The 13,234-nt window shown below is 39.0% G+C and overlaps 1 protein-coding gene across 1 annotated transcript in view; it reads right to left on the bottom strand.

Annotated features, from left to right (window-relative positions):
* TTC6 (tetratricopeptide repeat domain 6) overlaps positions 1–13,234 on the bottom strand; it is a 185,829-nt gene that overhangs the window by 51,005 nt on the left and 121,590 nt on the right. The window contains exons 11-16 of the mRNA XM_036452372.2: positions 12,245–12,704; positions 11,473–11,602; positions 9,888–10,060; positions 7,827–7,963; positions 1,879–2,048; positions 1,388–1,508 (exon numbers count right to left, since the gene is read on the bottom strand). Of these exons, the coding sequence (XP_036308265.1) occupies positions 1,388–1,508; positions 1,879–2,048; positions 7,827–7,963; positions 9,888–10,060; positions 11,473–11,602; positions 12,245–12,704 (1,191 nt within the window). The remainder of the gene's footprint in view (positions 1–1,387; positions 1,509–1,878; positions 2,049–7,826; positions 7,964–9,887; positions 10,061–11,472; positions 11,603–12,244; positions 12,705–13,234) is intronic.

Here is a 13,234-nt window from a genome sequence, read left to right as displayed (position 1 = left end):
TTCTGACTCAACATTATCAAAAAGAAAAGCACTGTGGCTATTATGGAGCCATACTCCATGACTTTCCTGGACAAGTGTAACATTTGCCTTATTGATAAGCTAAGTAAACAGTCTGGTGGTTAGCATGGAATCCCCATGCTTTATTCCTCTTTCTGACATCTTCCATTTAAATAAAGGCTTCATTCAATTTATTTAATTAAATCTTTATAGCTTAACTTTCTGACTAGTGTATATAGCTTTCAGTCTGTATTTCTTCCTTATACATACTAGTTCTAAATATTATTGGCTTTTTTTCCTATTGTTTTACTAAATAAAATGAAGTCAGAAGTTCTAAATAGAGGTTTCCTTCTATTGAGTTGTGTGTTGTGCATAGCAATGATATATCAAGCAGAATATTTTCTCACTAGAGGTCCAGTGCACCTTCAGCCCAGCCTGCACCCTCTCCAATCCGGAACCCCTCAGCGATGTCCAGTTTAGGCCAGTTTAGGCCTGATCTGGGAACCTGGCTCCTAACTGCTCACCTTCCCTCCTGCCTGATTGCCCCTAACTGCTCCCCGCTGCTAGCCTAGTCACCCCCAACTTTCCTGTCTGCTGGTGTAGTCACCCCCAACTTTCCCCCACCCGGCAGTCTCGTCTCCCCTAATTGCCCCCTTGCTGGCCTGGTTGCCCCCAACTGCCCTCCTCCTGCCACTCTGGTTACCCCTAATTGGCCCCAACTGGCCTGGTTACCCCTTACGGCATGCCCCCCATGCCAGCCTGGTCACCTCCAACTGCCCCCCTGGTGGCCTGGTCACCCTTCACTAATCCCCTTCTGCTATCCTGATGCCCCTCACTGCCCCTCCCCCCCCCCCCCCCCCGCCTGCCTGGTTGTCCCCAACTGCTTCCCCTGCAGGCCTGGTCACCACATGCAGCCTGCTATTCAGTCATTGGTGGCCCCTCACTAATCCCCCTGCCAGCCGGGTCATCCCATGCAGCCTGTTCGCCATCCATTTGGTTGTGATGGCCACTTAGGCTTTTATATATGTAGATTATTTTAAAATTTGATGACAGTGTTTCATAAAGTTAACTTTAAAAAGCTCTAATCTGGGTTCCTCCAACCTGCTTTTAAAAAAAACGTGTGGGGTTTATTTTGTCATTCATGGATTTAATTCCTTATAAACTATTCAATCTCTAAAGTTTTCAAAACCATCTGGGGCAAAACAGATGTATTCAACAGGTCTTATTTTAGAAGTAATCTTTAAAAATAATATTCTAATTCTAGCATAACTTCATAATTATATCATTTTTACCAAGTATTAATGATGAGGGGGAAAAGCTTTTTCTTCCATTGTTTATTAAAAAGTTTATACAAAAAGGATATTAGTAAAAAATGGAAAGGAGAACCTACCTTTCTAAAGAAATAACAGTTTCAAAATCACAAATTGCCAGCAACCAAAGTTTTAGATGTGCATAGAGTATGCCCCGATGTAGGAAACAACCAAGATTCTCATAGCCATCATTTATGAGAGCTTGAAAATAAAAATATATCTCTTATTCACGTTCTGAACAAACATATCTGAGTTATAGTTCAGTCTATACCCTTCCTACATCTCTTTTTTAAACATTCTATAAAGGAAAGCATGTATACAATGATTTTATATGTATTTATTTGAAGAGTACAAAATAGTATTCATTTAAAATGTATTTGTTTATGAGTATCCATGTGGTTCTCATGGTTCACACACTCATTAGAGCTGGAAGAAATCCTGGTGGAAATCTATGATAGGCCACTCACTTTACAGATGAAAAGATTAGGGTCCAGTGGGGGTGGGGCTGGGCCTCTAGTAATATGCATATTATATTAATCATCCTTTATATGTGAAGTTGAAAATGATGTACCTGAAACACTATAATCCTGTAGTGCTCTAAAAGGATTACCCTTTCTAAATATGCAGCCTCTATAATAATACGCTAGCCAGTTATTAGGATCCAAGTGAATTGCAGCAGAAAAATCTTGAGTTGCTTGCTTATAAAACTGTCGTTTAAAATATGATTTCCCTCGGTATGTCCTAGAAAGAGAAAAGAAGTTAATCTTAACATGTATTGCAGAACAGATATTTTGTCTTTTTGGCAAACCTATACAATTAATTTCACATTTAAAAATTTGTGATTGGCCCTGGCCAGGTATCTCAATGGTTAGAGCATCATCCTGATTGGCCAAGGTTGCAGGTTTGACTACTGGTCAGGGCACATGCAAGAATCAACTAACAAATGCATGAATTAGTAGAACAACAAACTTCTCTCTCATGCTCTCCCTTTCGCTCTCTCACTAAAATCCTACCTAATAAAAGAGTAATATGCAAACTAACCATCAGTCTGCTACACCACAAGCCATGCCTGCCAGCCACACCCACCAGCCAATCAGAGCAAATATGCAAATTAACCCGTTATTACTCTCTATTAATATTTGACAAAGGAGACAGAAGAATACAACAGAGACAGTCTCTTCAATAAATGGTGTTGGGAAAATTGGACAGATACAAGCAAAAAAATGAAGCTCTATCACCAACTTACACAATACACAAAAATAAACTCAAAATGGTTAAACGACTTAAATGTAAGATGGGAAACCATAAAAGTCTTAGCAGACTCCATAAGCAGCAAAATATAAGATATATGTCTTAGCAATATCTTTACCAATACAGCTTCTAGAGCAATGGAAACTAGGGAGAAAATAAACAAATGGAACTACATCAAAATAAAAAGCTTCTGCACAGCAAAAGAAACCATCAACAGAACAACAAGAAAGCCCACTGCATGGGAGAACATATTCGCCAATGCTATCTATACTAATAAAAGGGTAATATGCTAATTAGACCGACATCCTTCTGGACAAAGCCAGGGGCATGGCCAGCCTGAAAACACCTGCAGCCCCTGGCCCAGGCCACCCTGCCCCCTAGCGGGACCCAACCCTGATCGGGGGCATGGCTAGCCTACAAACTGCCCCAGGCCCTCACCCAGGCCAGCCTCACCCCTCAGCAGGGACCTCCCACCCCAATCACGCCCAGCTTGAAAAGTATCCCAGGCCCCTTGCCCAGGGTGGCCCTGCCCCCATTCAGGGACCCCCTCCACCCCGGTCAGGAGGTGGCTGGTCTGCAAACTGCCCCAGACTCTTCACCCAGGCAGGCCCCACTCCCCTGTGGGGACCCCCACCCTGATCTGGTGTGTGGCTGGCCTGCAAACCACAAGCGGACCCTCACCCAGTCTGATCCACCCCCCAGCAAAGCCCCCAACCCCGATAAGGGGCGCAGCTGGACTATAAACTGCCCCAGGATCCTCACCCAGGCCGGCCTCATCCTACAGCAGGAATTTTCCACCCCAACTGGGGGTATGGCTGGCCTGCAAACCCCAAGTAGCCACTCACTCAGGCTGGCCCGCGCCCCCCCACCTCCAGCGGGGACCCCCACTCCAATTAGGGGCCCTCTGCCCCTTGCACAATCCAGCCCCACCCCTCAGGGGGACCCCTACCCCAATCCGGAGCCTCCTTCAGTGGAGGGCAGCCGGCCGCCACCCACGCACCAGGCCTCTATCCTATATAATAAAAAGGATAATATGCAAATTGACCCTAATGGCAGAATGACCAGAACGACCACTGGACCAGTGACTGTGAGGTGCACTGACTACCTCTTGGTCTCTTTTCCCGTCCGGCAGACTCTGACTTCCCGATGGCCACCCACTGCAGGGGCGGGACTGGCGAGCAGGCGGGAACAGCCGGCCTCTTAGTCCCCTCCCGCGGCCATCAGGCACTGATCCCCAGGTGGGAAAAGGAAAACTGGGGGCGGGGGGGGCCGGGGGGGGGGGGGCAGGGCCAGCTGCAGGCAGCTGGGGGAGATGGCTCTGATCATAGGCTAGACCTAGGGACCATGCCTCTGCACAAATTTCGTGTGCCGGGCCTCATGTCCTATATAATAAAAGGCTAATGTGCAAATCTACCAAATGGTGGAATGACCATTTGCTATAATGCATACTGACTACCAGGGGGCACATGCTCGATGCAGGAGCTGTCCTCTGGTGGTCAGTGCACTTCCATAAGGGAAGCACCACTCAGCCAGAAGCCAGGCTCATGGCTTATGGCTGATGAGCACAGTGGTGGCAACGCTAAGAATGTCCATCTTGCCGAAACTGGTTTGGTAGAGCATTGGTCTGCGGCCTGAAAAGTCCCAGGTTCGATTCTGGTCAGGGGCATGTAAGTTGGTTGTGGGCACATCCCCAGCAGGGGGTGTGCAAGAGGCAGCTGGTCGATGTTTCTCTCTCATTGACATTTCTAGCTCTCTATCTCTCTCCCTTCCTCTCAGTAAAAAATCAATAAAATATATTAAAAAAAAAAAAAAAAAGAATGTCCATCTGACAACTTAGGCCTGCTCTTCATGAGGAGGAGACCTAAGCTGTCAGGTGGACATCCCTCAAGAGTTACCAGACTGCAAGAGGGTGCAGGCCAGGCTGAGGGGGACCCCCCAACACACACACCCAGTGCATGAATCTTGTGCACCAGGCCTCTAGTCTTAGATAAGGATTTAAGCTCTAAAATTTACAGGGAACTCATACAACTTAACAAAAGAAAGATAAACAATCCAATCAAAAAATGGGCAAAGGACCTAAATAGATAGTTCTTGAAAGAGGACATACAGAAGGCCAAGAGACATGAAAACATGCTCATAGTCACTAGTCATCCAAGAAATGCAAATCAGAACAATAATGAGAAGCCATCTCACACTTGTCTGAATGGCTTCATCGACAAATCAGCAAATGACAAGAGCTGGCAAGGATGTGGAGAAAAAGGAACCCTCTTTACTGCTGGTGGGAAAGTAGACTGGTGCAGCCACTGTGGAGAACAGAATGGCATTTCCTCAGAAAACTAAAAACGGAACTCCCATTAGACCCAGTAATTCCACTCCTAAGACTATATCTCAAGAAACCAGAAACAGCAATCAGAAAGGATATATGCACCTTTATGTTCATGCCAGCACAATTTATAATAGCTAAAATTTGGAAACAGCCTAAGTGCCCATCAGCAATATGAGCAGGTTAAAAAACTGTAGTATATCTACACAATGGGATACTATGTCACTATTGACTTAATAAATGAATTTGGCAATGTAGCAGGATACAAAATTAATGCCAAGAAATCCATGGCATTTCTATACACCAACAGTGAAACTGCAGAAACAGAGACTAAAAAAGCAATTCCATTTACCATCGCACCAAAAAAATTAAGATACCTAGGAATAAATTTAACTAAGGAAGTAAAGGACCTATATGCAGAAAACTACACAACACTGAAAAAAGAGATAGAGGAAGATGGAAGGAGATGGAAGAACATACCATGTTCATGGATTGGTAGAATCAACATCATCAAAATGTCCATACTTCCTAAAGCAATGTATAGGTTCAATGCACTCCCCATTAAAATACCAACGACATATTTCACCGACCTAGAAAGAACTCTCCAAAAGTTCATTTGGAACAATAAAAGACCCCGAATAGCCACAGCAATCCTGAGAAAGAAGAGTAAAGTAGGAGGGATCTCAATACCAGACTTCAAACTATATTACAAAGCCACTGTTCTCAAAACAGCCTGGTACTGGCACAAGAACAGATATATAGATCAATGGAATCAAATCGAGAACCCAGATATCAACCCAAATCACTATGCTCAATTAATATTTGACAAAGGAGGCACGAATATACAATGGAGTCAAGACAGTTTCTTCAATAAATGGTGTTGGGAAAATTGGACAGACACATGCAAAAGAATGAAACTAGATCACCAACTTACACCATACACAAAAATAAACTCAAAATGGATACAGGACTTAAACATCAGACGGGAAACCATAAAAATACTAGAAGCATCCACAGACAGCAAAATCTCAGACGTATGACAAAAGAACTTCTTCACTGATACTACCCCTAGGGCAATGGAAGCTAAAGAGAAAATAAACAAATGGGACTACATCAAAATAAAAAGCTTTTTTACAGCAAAAGAAACCATCAACAAAACAACAAGAAAGCCCACTGTGTGGGAGAACACATTTGCAAATGATACCACTGATAAAGGTTTAATCTCCAACATCTACAAACAGCTTATACAACTAAATAAAAGGAAGATGAATAATCCAATTAAAAAATGGGCAATGGACCAAAATAGAACATTTTCAAAAGGAGACAGAAGGAAGGCCAAAAGGCACATGAAAACATGCTCAAAGTCACTAATTGTCTGAGAGATGCAAATCAAAACAATAATGCGGTAACATCTCACACCTGACAGAATGGCCAACATCAACAAATCAACAAAAGACAAGTGCTGGCGAGGTTGCGGAGAAAAAGGAATCCTCGTGCACTGCTGGTGGGAATGCAGACTGGTGCAACCACTGTGGAGAACAGTGTGGAGTTTCCTCAAAAAACTGAAAATGGAACTCCCATTTGACCCAGTAATCCCACTTCTAGGAATATATCCCAAGAAACTAGAAACACCAATCAGAAAGGATATATGCATCCCTATGTTCATAGCAGCACAATCTACAATAGCCAGAATTTGGAAACAGCCTAGGTGCCGGTCAGCAGATGATTGGATCCAAAAACCATGGTACATCTACACAATGGAATACTATGCTGCCATAAAAAAGAAGGAATTCTCATCATTTGCAGCAACCTGGATAGAATTGGAGAACATCATGCTGAGTGAAATAAGCCAATCAATGAAAGAGAAACACCACATGACCTCACTCATTTGTGGATAATAAAGAACATTATAAACTGATGAACTAAAAGATAGATATAGAGACAGTATATCAACAAGTAGACTGTCAAATTATAGCAGGGAGGGGAGGAAGATCTGGGGGAGATAATAGATCAACCAAAGGACTTTTATACATGCATATAAGTACAACCAATGGATACAAAACTCTGGGGAGGGAGGGGATGTGTGGGAGGGAAGGAGGGGGGCAAAAAAAAATCAATAAAATATATTTTAAAATAAATAAATAAATAAATAAATAAATAAATAAATAAATAAATAAAAGGAACTTTTAACATTTGCAACAACATGGAAGGAACTGGAGAACATTATGCTAAGCAAAATAAGCCAATCAGAGAAAGATAATTATCACATGATTTCACTCATATGTGGGATATAATGATCAACATAATTTGATGAACAAGAATAGATCAATCTAGAGACAAATGTTAGGTGGGGTGGTTAGAGAGCAACCAAAGGACTTGTATGAATGCATATTATCATAACCAATGGACACAGATACTTTGGCAGTGGGGGCTTGCTTGGGGTGGGAATGGCTGGGGCAAGGGGTCAATTGGGGAAACAGGAGACATGTGTAAAACTTCAGACAATAAAAAAAGAAAGAAAGAATAAAAACATATGCTAATACATTACAAAAAATAATGTAACTAGTATTTATTTCTGTATTTTTATAGTTCATTTTTGAAGATTTTATTTTTATTCTTTTTTCTCTTTTGTGATTTATTTTTATTTTTTAAATTCTTTATTGGTGAAAGTTTCACATATGTCCCCTTTTTTTCCCCATTGACCTCACCAGGCCCGCTTCCACCCCCCAGCACATGCATGTAACTCGTATTTAGAAAATGCTAATGAAGCTAAATTTATGCCTCATTAAATTAAATTAACCACTCCTGTTTTAAACACTGAGGTCATTGAAAATAGATACATATTTTTAAAGGGCTGTCTGATGTATTTCAAGCAATTTTCTTTCCTGAGAATGTATTTCAAAAAATATTATAATTTCAAAAATTACATGTAAAATAATCCTTACCTTGCTTGAGAATTTTGGGGATCTACATTTAATAAGGCTGTAAAATCCTGTATGGCTGAGTTCCAGTTTTCATTTTCATAGTGAAACATTCCACGCTTCAATAATGCAACTGTTCTTTTGGGATCATAAAAAATGCACTGAATGGGGAGGGTTGTGAGGTTGGATGGGAGACACAAAAACAAATCACATAATGGGGAAAAGACAAACAGGAAAACATATGAATGTGGAAATTAATTGGACTACAGCCACATTTTAAACTTCAGATTATAGAAAAGCAAAGTGCTACAGATGAAAACATTTTTACATTTGCATTTTAAAACCATGTCTTTAGGAAATCCACTGATCATCAAGTTCTAGAAAGAGGAGGTTTTCTGAAAGAGAACTAAAATGGCATATACAAGCAGCAAAGGCTTTGCCCCACTGAAATTTTTACAGATAAAATTTCAAAAGTGAATTGTTCAATTTGTGTTATATTGGCTCTATCAATTTTACCCCATTGTGTCCTCAGCATTCTATCCCAATTAAAGATAATATATATTAGACTGCTTATATACATATTAAACAGAATACACCAAGGCTGATTCTATCAAATAAAATATGAATGAATCTAATCCCAAAAATTGTAAAAATGAATGAATTGGTATTGGCATGATTCATTCATTTCACACTGACATATAAGCAATAGAGTGAACAGACTAAATTATTGTATACTCAGTTATAAAGCTCCTCACCATTGATACTGGGGGTGGTGGAAATGAAGCATAAAAATCATCAAGTCTTTTTAAAATAGGGAAACAAGCAAATGAACAAAAAAACCTAAAGATTTTTAAGTTTGTTTGACCTTATGTTATTTCATTAGTCAATTTTTAAACTATTGGTGCCAGATGGAAGAAATGAACCAAATAGATAAGCTAATGATTTCGATGTCTTCAAAAGAAAATATTGAAAAGATTTTATTCAAGACCAGAGGTTATCAAACTTACAATCTCTTAAAGCAAAATGATGTCAAGTATATGGCTAACCATCAAGGATTAAGAAACATGGCAGTTAAAAAAATGAAAAGATAAATTATTTAAATAACTTCTAAATTCACAACTGTACTAAGAACTAAGAATTAAAAGTCAGGAAATCAAGGTTAAAATTATTCTGCAATCAGAGGAATATTTTGTCTAATTATATAGAGTCTCAGTGTACAATTCAGCCAAAAGTTCACTTCCTGAAGGGAATTTCCTGGTGTCCCATACCAAATATAAATTACTCCCCCATCTTTTTATTTCCTTTATAGAAGTTACTATAATTTGTAATTATATATTTACTTATGTATTTATTTCTTTAATGTCTGTCCTTTAAACTACAAGCTCCATATAAGCAGGAAGCATGTTTATTTTATTCATGAATATTTATTCAATACATTATAGAATGCCTTAGAGTAGATAATAAATATTAGTTCGTGAATGAGCAAGTGAGTGAGTGAGTAAACACAGCTTCTTTAGAAGCAGATGGGTTTGCTGCAGAAGAGAATCAGCTGTGTCTCAAGAGTTTGGAAAATGGTTTTCTCTATTGTTTAAAGCGAAGAAGCAATTTTCAAATGTTTTCTGGAAAAGTTAAACCCCCCCTCAGGACTGACTCAAATCTCCAAAACCCAACTCTTTGATTAAATCCATTCACTCACTAATAATAATAGTTTTAAATATTTGACATAGTAGTAATATTAATTCCAGTATGATTGCCCTATCAGTGGTCAGTAAACTTATTAGTCAACAGAACCAAATATCAACAATATGATTGAATTTCTTTTGAGAACCAAATTTTTTAAACTTAACCTTCTTCTAACGCCACTTCTTCAAAATAAACTCGCCCAGGCCATGGTATTTTGTGGAAGAGCCACACTCAAGGGACCAAAGAGCTGCATGTGGCTCATGAGCCACAGTTTGCCAACCATGGTCCTAGGTCCTAACCTATAATAAATTAATTTTGATTATACAACTCTTTGCTATAATATTAGGATGAGAATATTATAAGCTAAAACATAATGGTAGCATTGTATGTGATACAACTCACTGTAGAAAAGTCATCAATGGCCAAGAATTTGTTTGTTAATTCATACATCTCACCCCTCCTGAAATATATATCAGCATCCATGGGCTTCAACTTGATTGCCTGGGTATAATTTAGAATCGCCAGAGTAACCTCTTTTCTTTTCCTGAAAATTTCTGCCTTTGACAAATATGCCTCTAAAGAAAATATAAAATGAACAATTTGGTGTTATAGTCTTTTTAAAGGACAAATTTTAAAGATTAATCCCTCTTTCTCCAAAATTCTAGTCTTAGAATATTATACTTTCTTAACCAATAATGCAAGGATTTTGTGGGGTGTTTCTCCTTCCAACAATAAATGTTTTTCTCTCAAAGTCTATATAAATATTTATTTATGGTTGAAAGTATTTTTAATTTCAACTGAAGTAATAAAAATTAACTATTTCTTTTTTGAAGGTCTGAAATATTTCATAATCTTTTAGTGTTTGTAGTAAAGTTAGATTTTGATGGCATAAAATTTTATGCAGTTTTAAGCTCATGATACATTCTAGGGATATGTGGTGGATGCTGGGATACAGAGATGAGTATGACATTTTCTCATTCCCAAAAACTTTCATGGGCAGTAGCTCGAGTTGGTTAGAATCCTATCTAATAAAAGAGTAATATGCAAATTGACTGTAACTCCAACATAAAAGATGGCTGCCCTCATGTGGTCAAAGATGGCTTTCCCATGTGTACACAAGATGGCTGCCACAAGATGGCCAGCAGGAGAGGGCAGTTGGGAGGGACCAGGCCTGCAAGGGACGGCAGTTGTGGGTGATCAGACCAGCAAGGGAGGGCAGTTGGGAGCGATCAGGTCTGCAGGGGATGGCAGTTAAAAGCGATCAGGCCTGCAGGGGAGGGCAGTTTGGGGTGACCAGGCTGGCAGGGAAGTGCAGTTAGGGGCAATTGGGCTGGCAGAGGAGCAGTTAGGCATCAATCAGGCTGGTAGGAGAGTAGTTAGGGTATGATCAGGCTGGCAGGCAGAAGTAGTTAGGGGCAATCAGGAAGGCAGGCAAGCGAGCAGTTGGGAGCCAGCAGTCCTGGATTGTGAGAGGCCTAGAGGATTGTGCCTAAATGGGTAGTTGGACATCCCTCAAATGGTCCCAGATTGGAGAGGGTGCAGGCTGGGCTGAGGGACACACACCCCTTGCACAAATTTCTGTGCACTGGGCCTCTACTATATTACATAAGGTCAAATGTGTATATTTCATCCAAACAAAAAGTCCTAGGAACACTACAATCTAATTCAGAGATTTGTGGTTAAGAAAAGACTTGTGAATCACTTCTATATCTAAAAATTTTTAAAGACATATTTTTCTTGTGGGATACATAGTAAGCAAACAATTTATTGTAATGTATACCAAAAACATTCACATTTCAAACCATTATTTTGAAAATAATGTAGGATCATATGAGTCTTAAATTTATGTCTAATAAATTTAACTTAGAAGTGTCACAACCTATTCAGAGACCTGGGTCTATTGATTTAAGTATCTTTGTAACAGCATTAAATAAGCACAGATTAGGTAAAGATATAATTAATATAACTGTCCGAACAGACAACCCACCTGCATTATTTTTATTACATTTAGTTATATAATTCAGATCATCCAAAGCTTCATTAAATTTGTCTTGGAAAAGATAAATGAGATGCCGGTGCCAATAGGCATTGAGTAACAGTGGTTCCAAGAATATAGCCTAGAAAATATATGTATAAATTCCATTAAAGTTGATTTACTAAAGGAAAATATACTATCAGATTTTAAGTACTATTGATTCCACTGGCTTTGTATGTGTATGATATAAAATAGTACCTCCCAGTCTGACAATCAAAATCTAGTACTTTTGATATTTATTATTTGAAAATATCAATAATATAATTTCACAATCCCAAAGGTACACTACAAACTAATTGTTTAAACTTTCAGTAAAAATTGCTATATACCCGTATTTGTTGGACCATAAGACGCACCGGACCATAAGACGCACCAGTTTTTAGAGAAGGGAAATAAAGAAAAAAAGATTCTGAAACAAATAGTGTCCTAAAATATTTTATGTGCATTAAAACCCAACATCACAGTCATAATCAACTCTGTAAAGTAAACAGCAGCATTTAGAATCATTTTAGAGCCGGGCAAGCACACAGAGACCACACAGAGCCAGGCAAGTAAAAAAACTTTTTTTTTAAAGTATATGTGTAGGCTATATTTGGACCATAAGACGCAGGGACTTTTTCCCCCCACTTCTGGGGGGAAAAAAGTGTGTCTTATGGTCCGAAAAATACGGTAATTATATGCAAGTTTAAATGTTAACATTGTTATTTTGATTAAATAAACTTACTTCCTGTAGATCATCCATGGCACTCTGTAACTTCCCCAGTTTCCTATACAGAGCTCCACGCCTACAATATGAAAATGCAGGATATGTTTTCTTACTATTTATATCTTCAGTCAAGATCTTCACTTCAGATTCATAATGTTTAATGACTTCTAGAGGAAGATCACACTTCAAAGAATCATTCAGTTCTAGTTCTAGCGGTTCTTTCTCTTTGACAGGAAAGTCTTTCTGAACAATTATTTTAACAACTTTCTCTTCTTTTGTCTTCTGATATATTTCCTTAGAGAATATATCAAGAACCCATGTTCGAACATCACTATTTTCTGGAATTCCTCCCTTACGTTGGACAAATTTTTCAAAATTTAAATACGTAGGCAGGCTCGGGCTCCGAAATTGACGTTCATATAAAGGCAGTTTGATCAAATATTTCTTCTGTTCTGGAAGGATTCCATGAGATGTTGACCTAAGTTTTAAAGAGTGATCTTTTTAATTTACAGAAATATAATTATTTTTATAATCAATAAACCAATTCAACCATAAACAAAATTACTATTTCTATGTTGTTCACCAAAGTCACCCAGAGACTTGTTAAACACAGGTTTCTGGTGTATTTAGGTGGAATTGGTGGTCACATTGACCAAAATAAACCACAGGGACAGAACGATAATCACAGTATTTTAATTCACAACGATCTGTGGCAGTAACTAATGAGATAGATAGGCAGCCCGCTAAGATGTTCTTTGACTTACTATTTATCTAAGAACACTTAGAAGGTTTTTACCTCTAGGTGAAACCTCTTACTCAACTTTCAGACCTAAGCCAGTTCACAGTCCAAAGCCTCTTACCTGACAAAAAGGCCAGGCCCCATTGAGGAAGGATCTTACTGTGTGGTTAAGAAATACAGGGTGTCCCAAAAAATGTATACACACTTTAAAAACTAGTAGCTCAATTTTGAAAATGAAAATGTATTTTAATGAACACTGTCTTTATAAT

The sequence above is a fragment of the Pipistrellus kuhlii genome, unplaced genomic scaffold (assembly GCF_014108245.1).
Source record: "Pipistrellus kuhlii isolate mPipKuh1 unplaced genomic scaffold, mPipKuh1.p scaffold_m20_p_1, whole genome shotgun sequence".
Lineage (NCBI taxonomy): Eukaryota > Metazoa > Chordata > Mammalia > Chiroptera > Vespertilionidae > Pipistrellus > Pipistrellus kuhlii.
The sequence above is the reverse complement of the archived record's forward strand: the minus strand, read 5'-3'. Positions and strand labels throughout refer to the sequence as shown.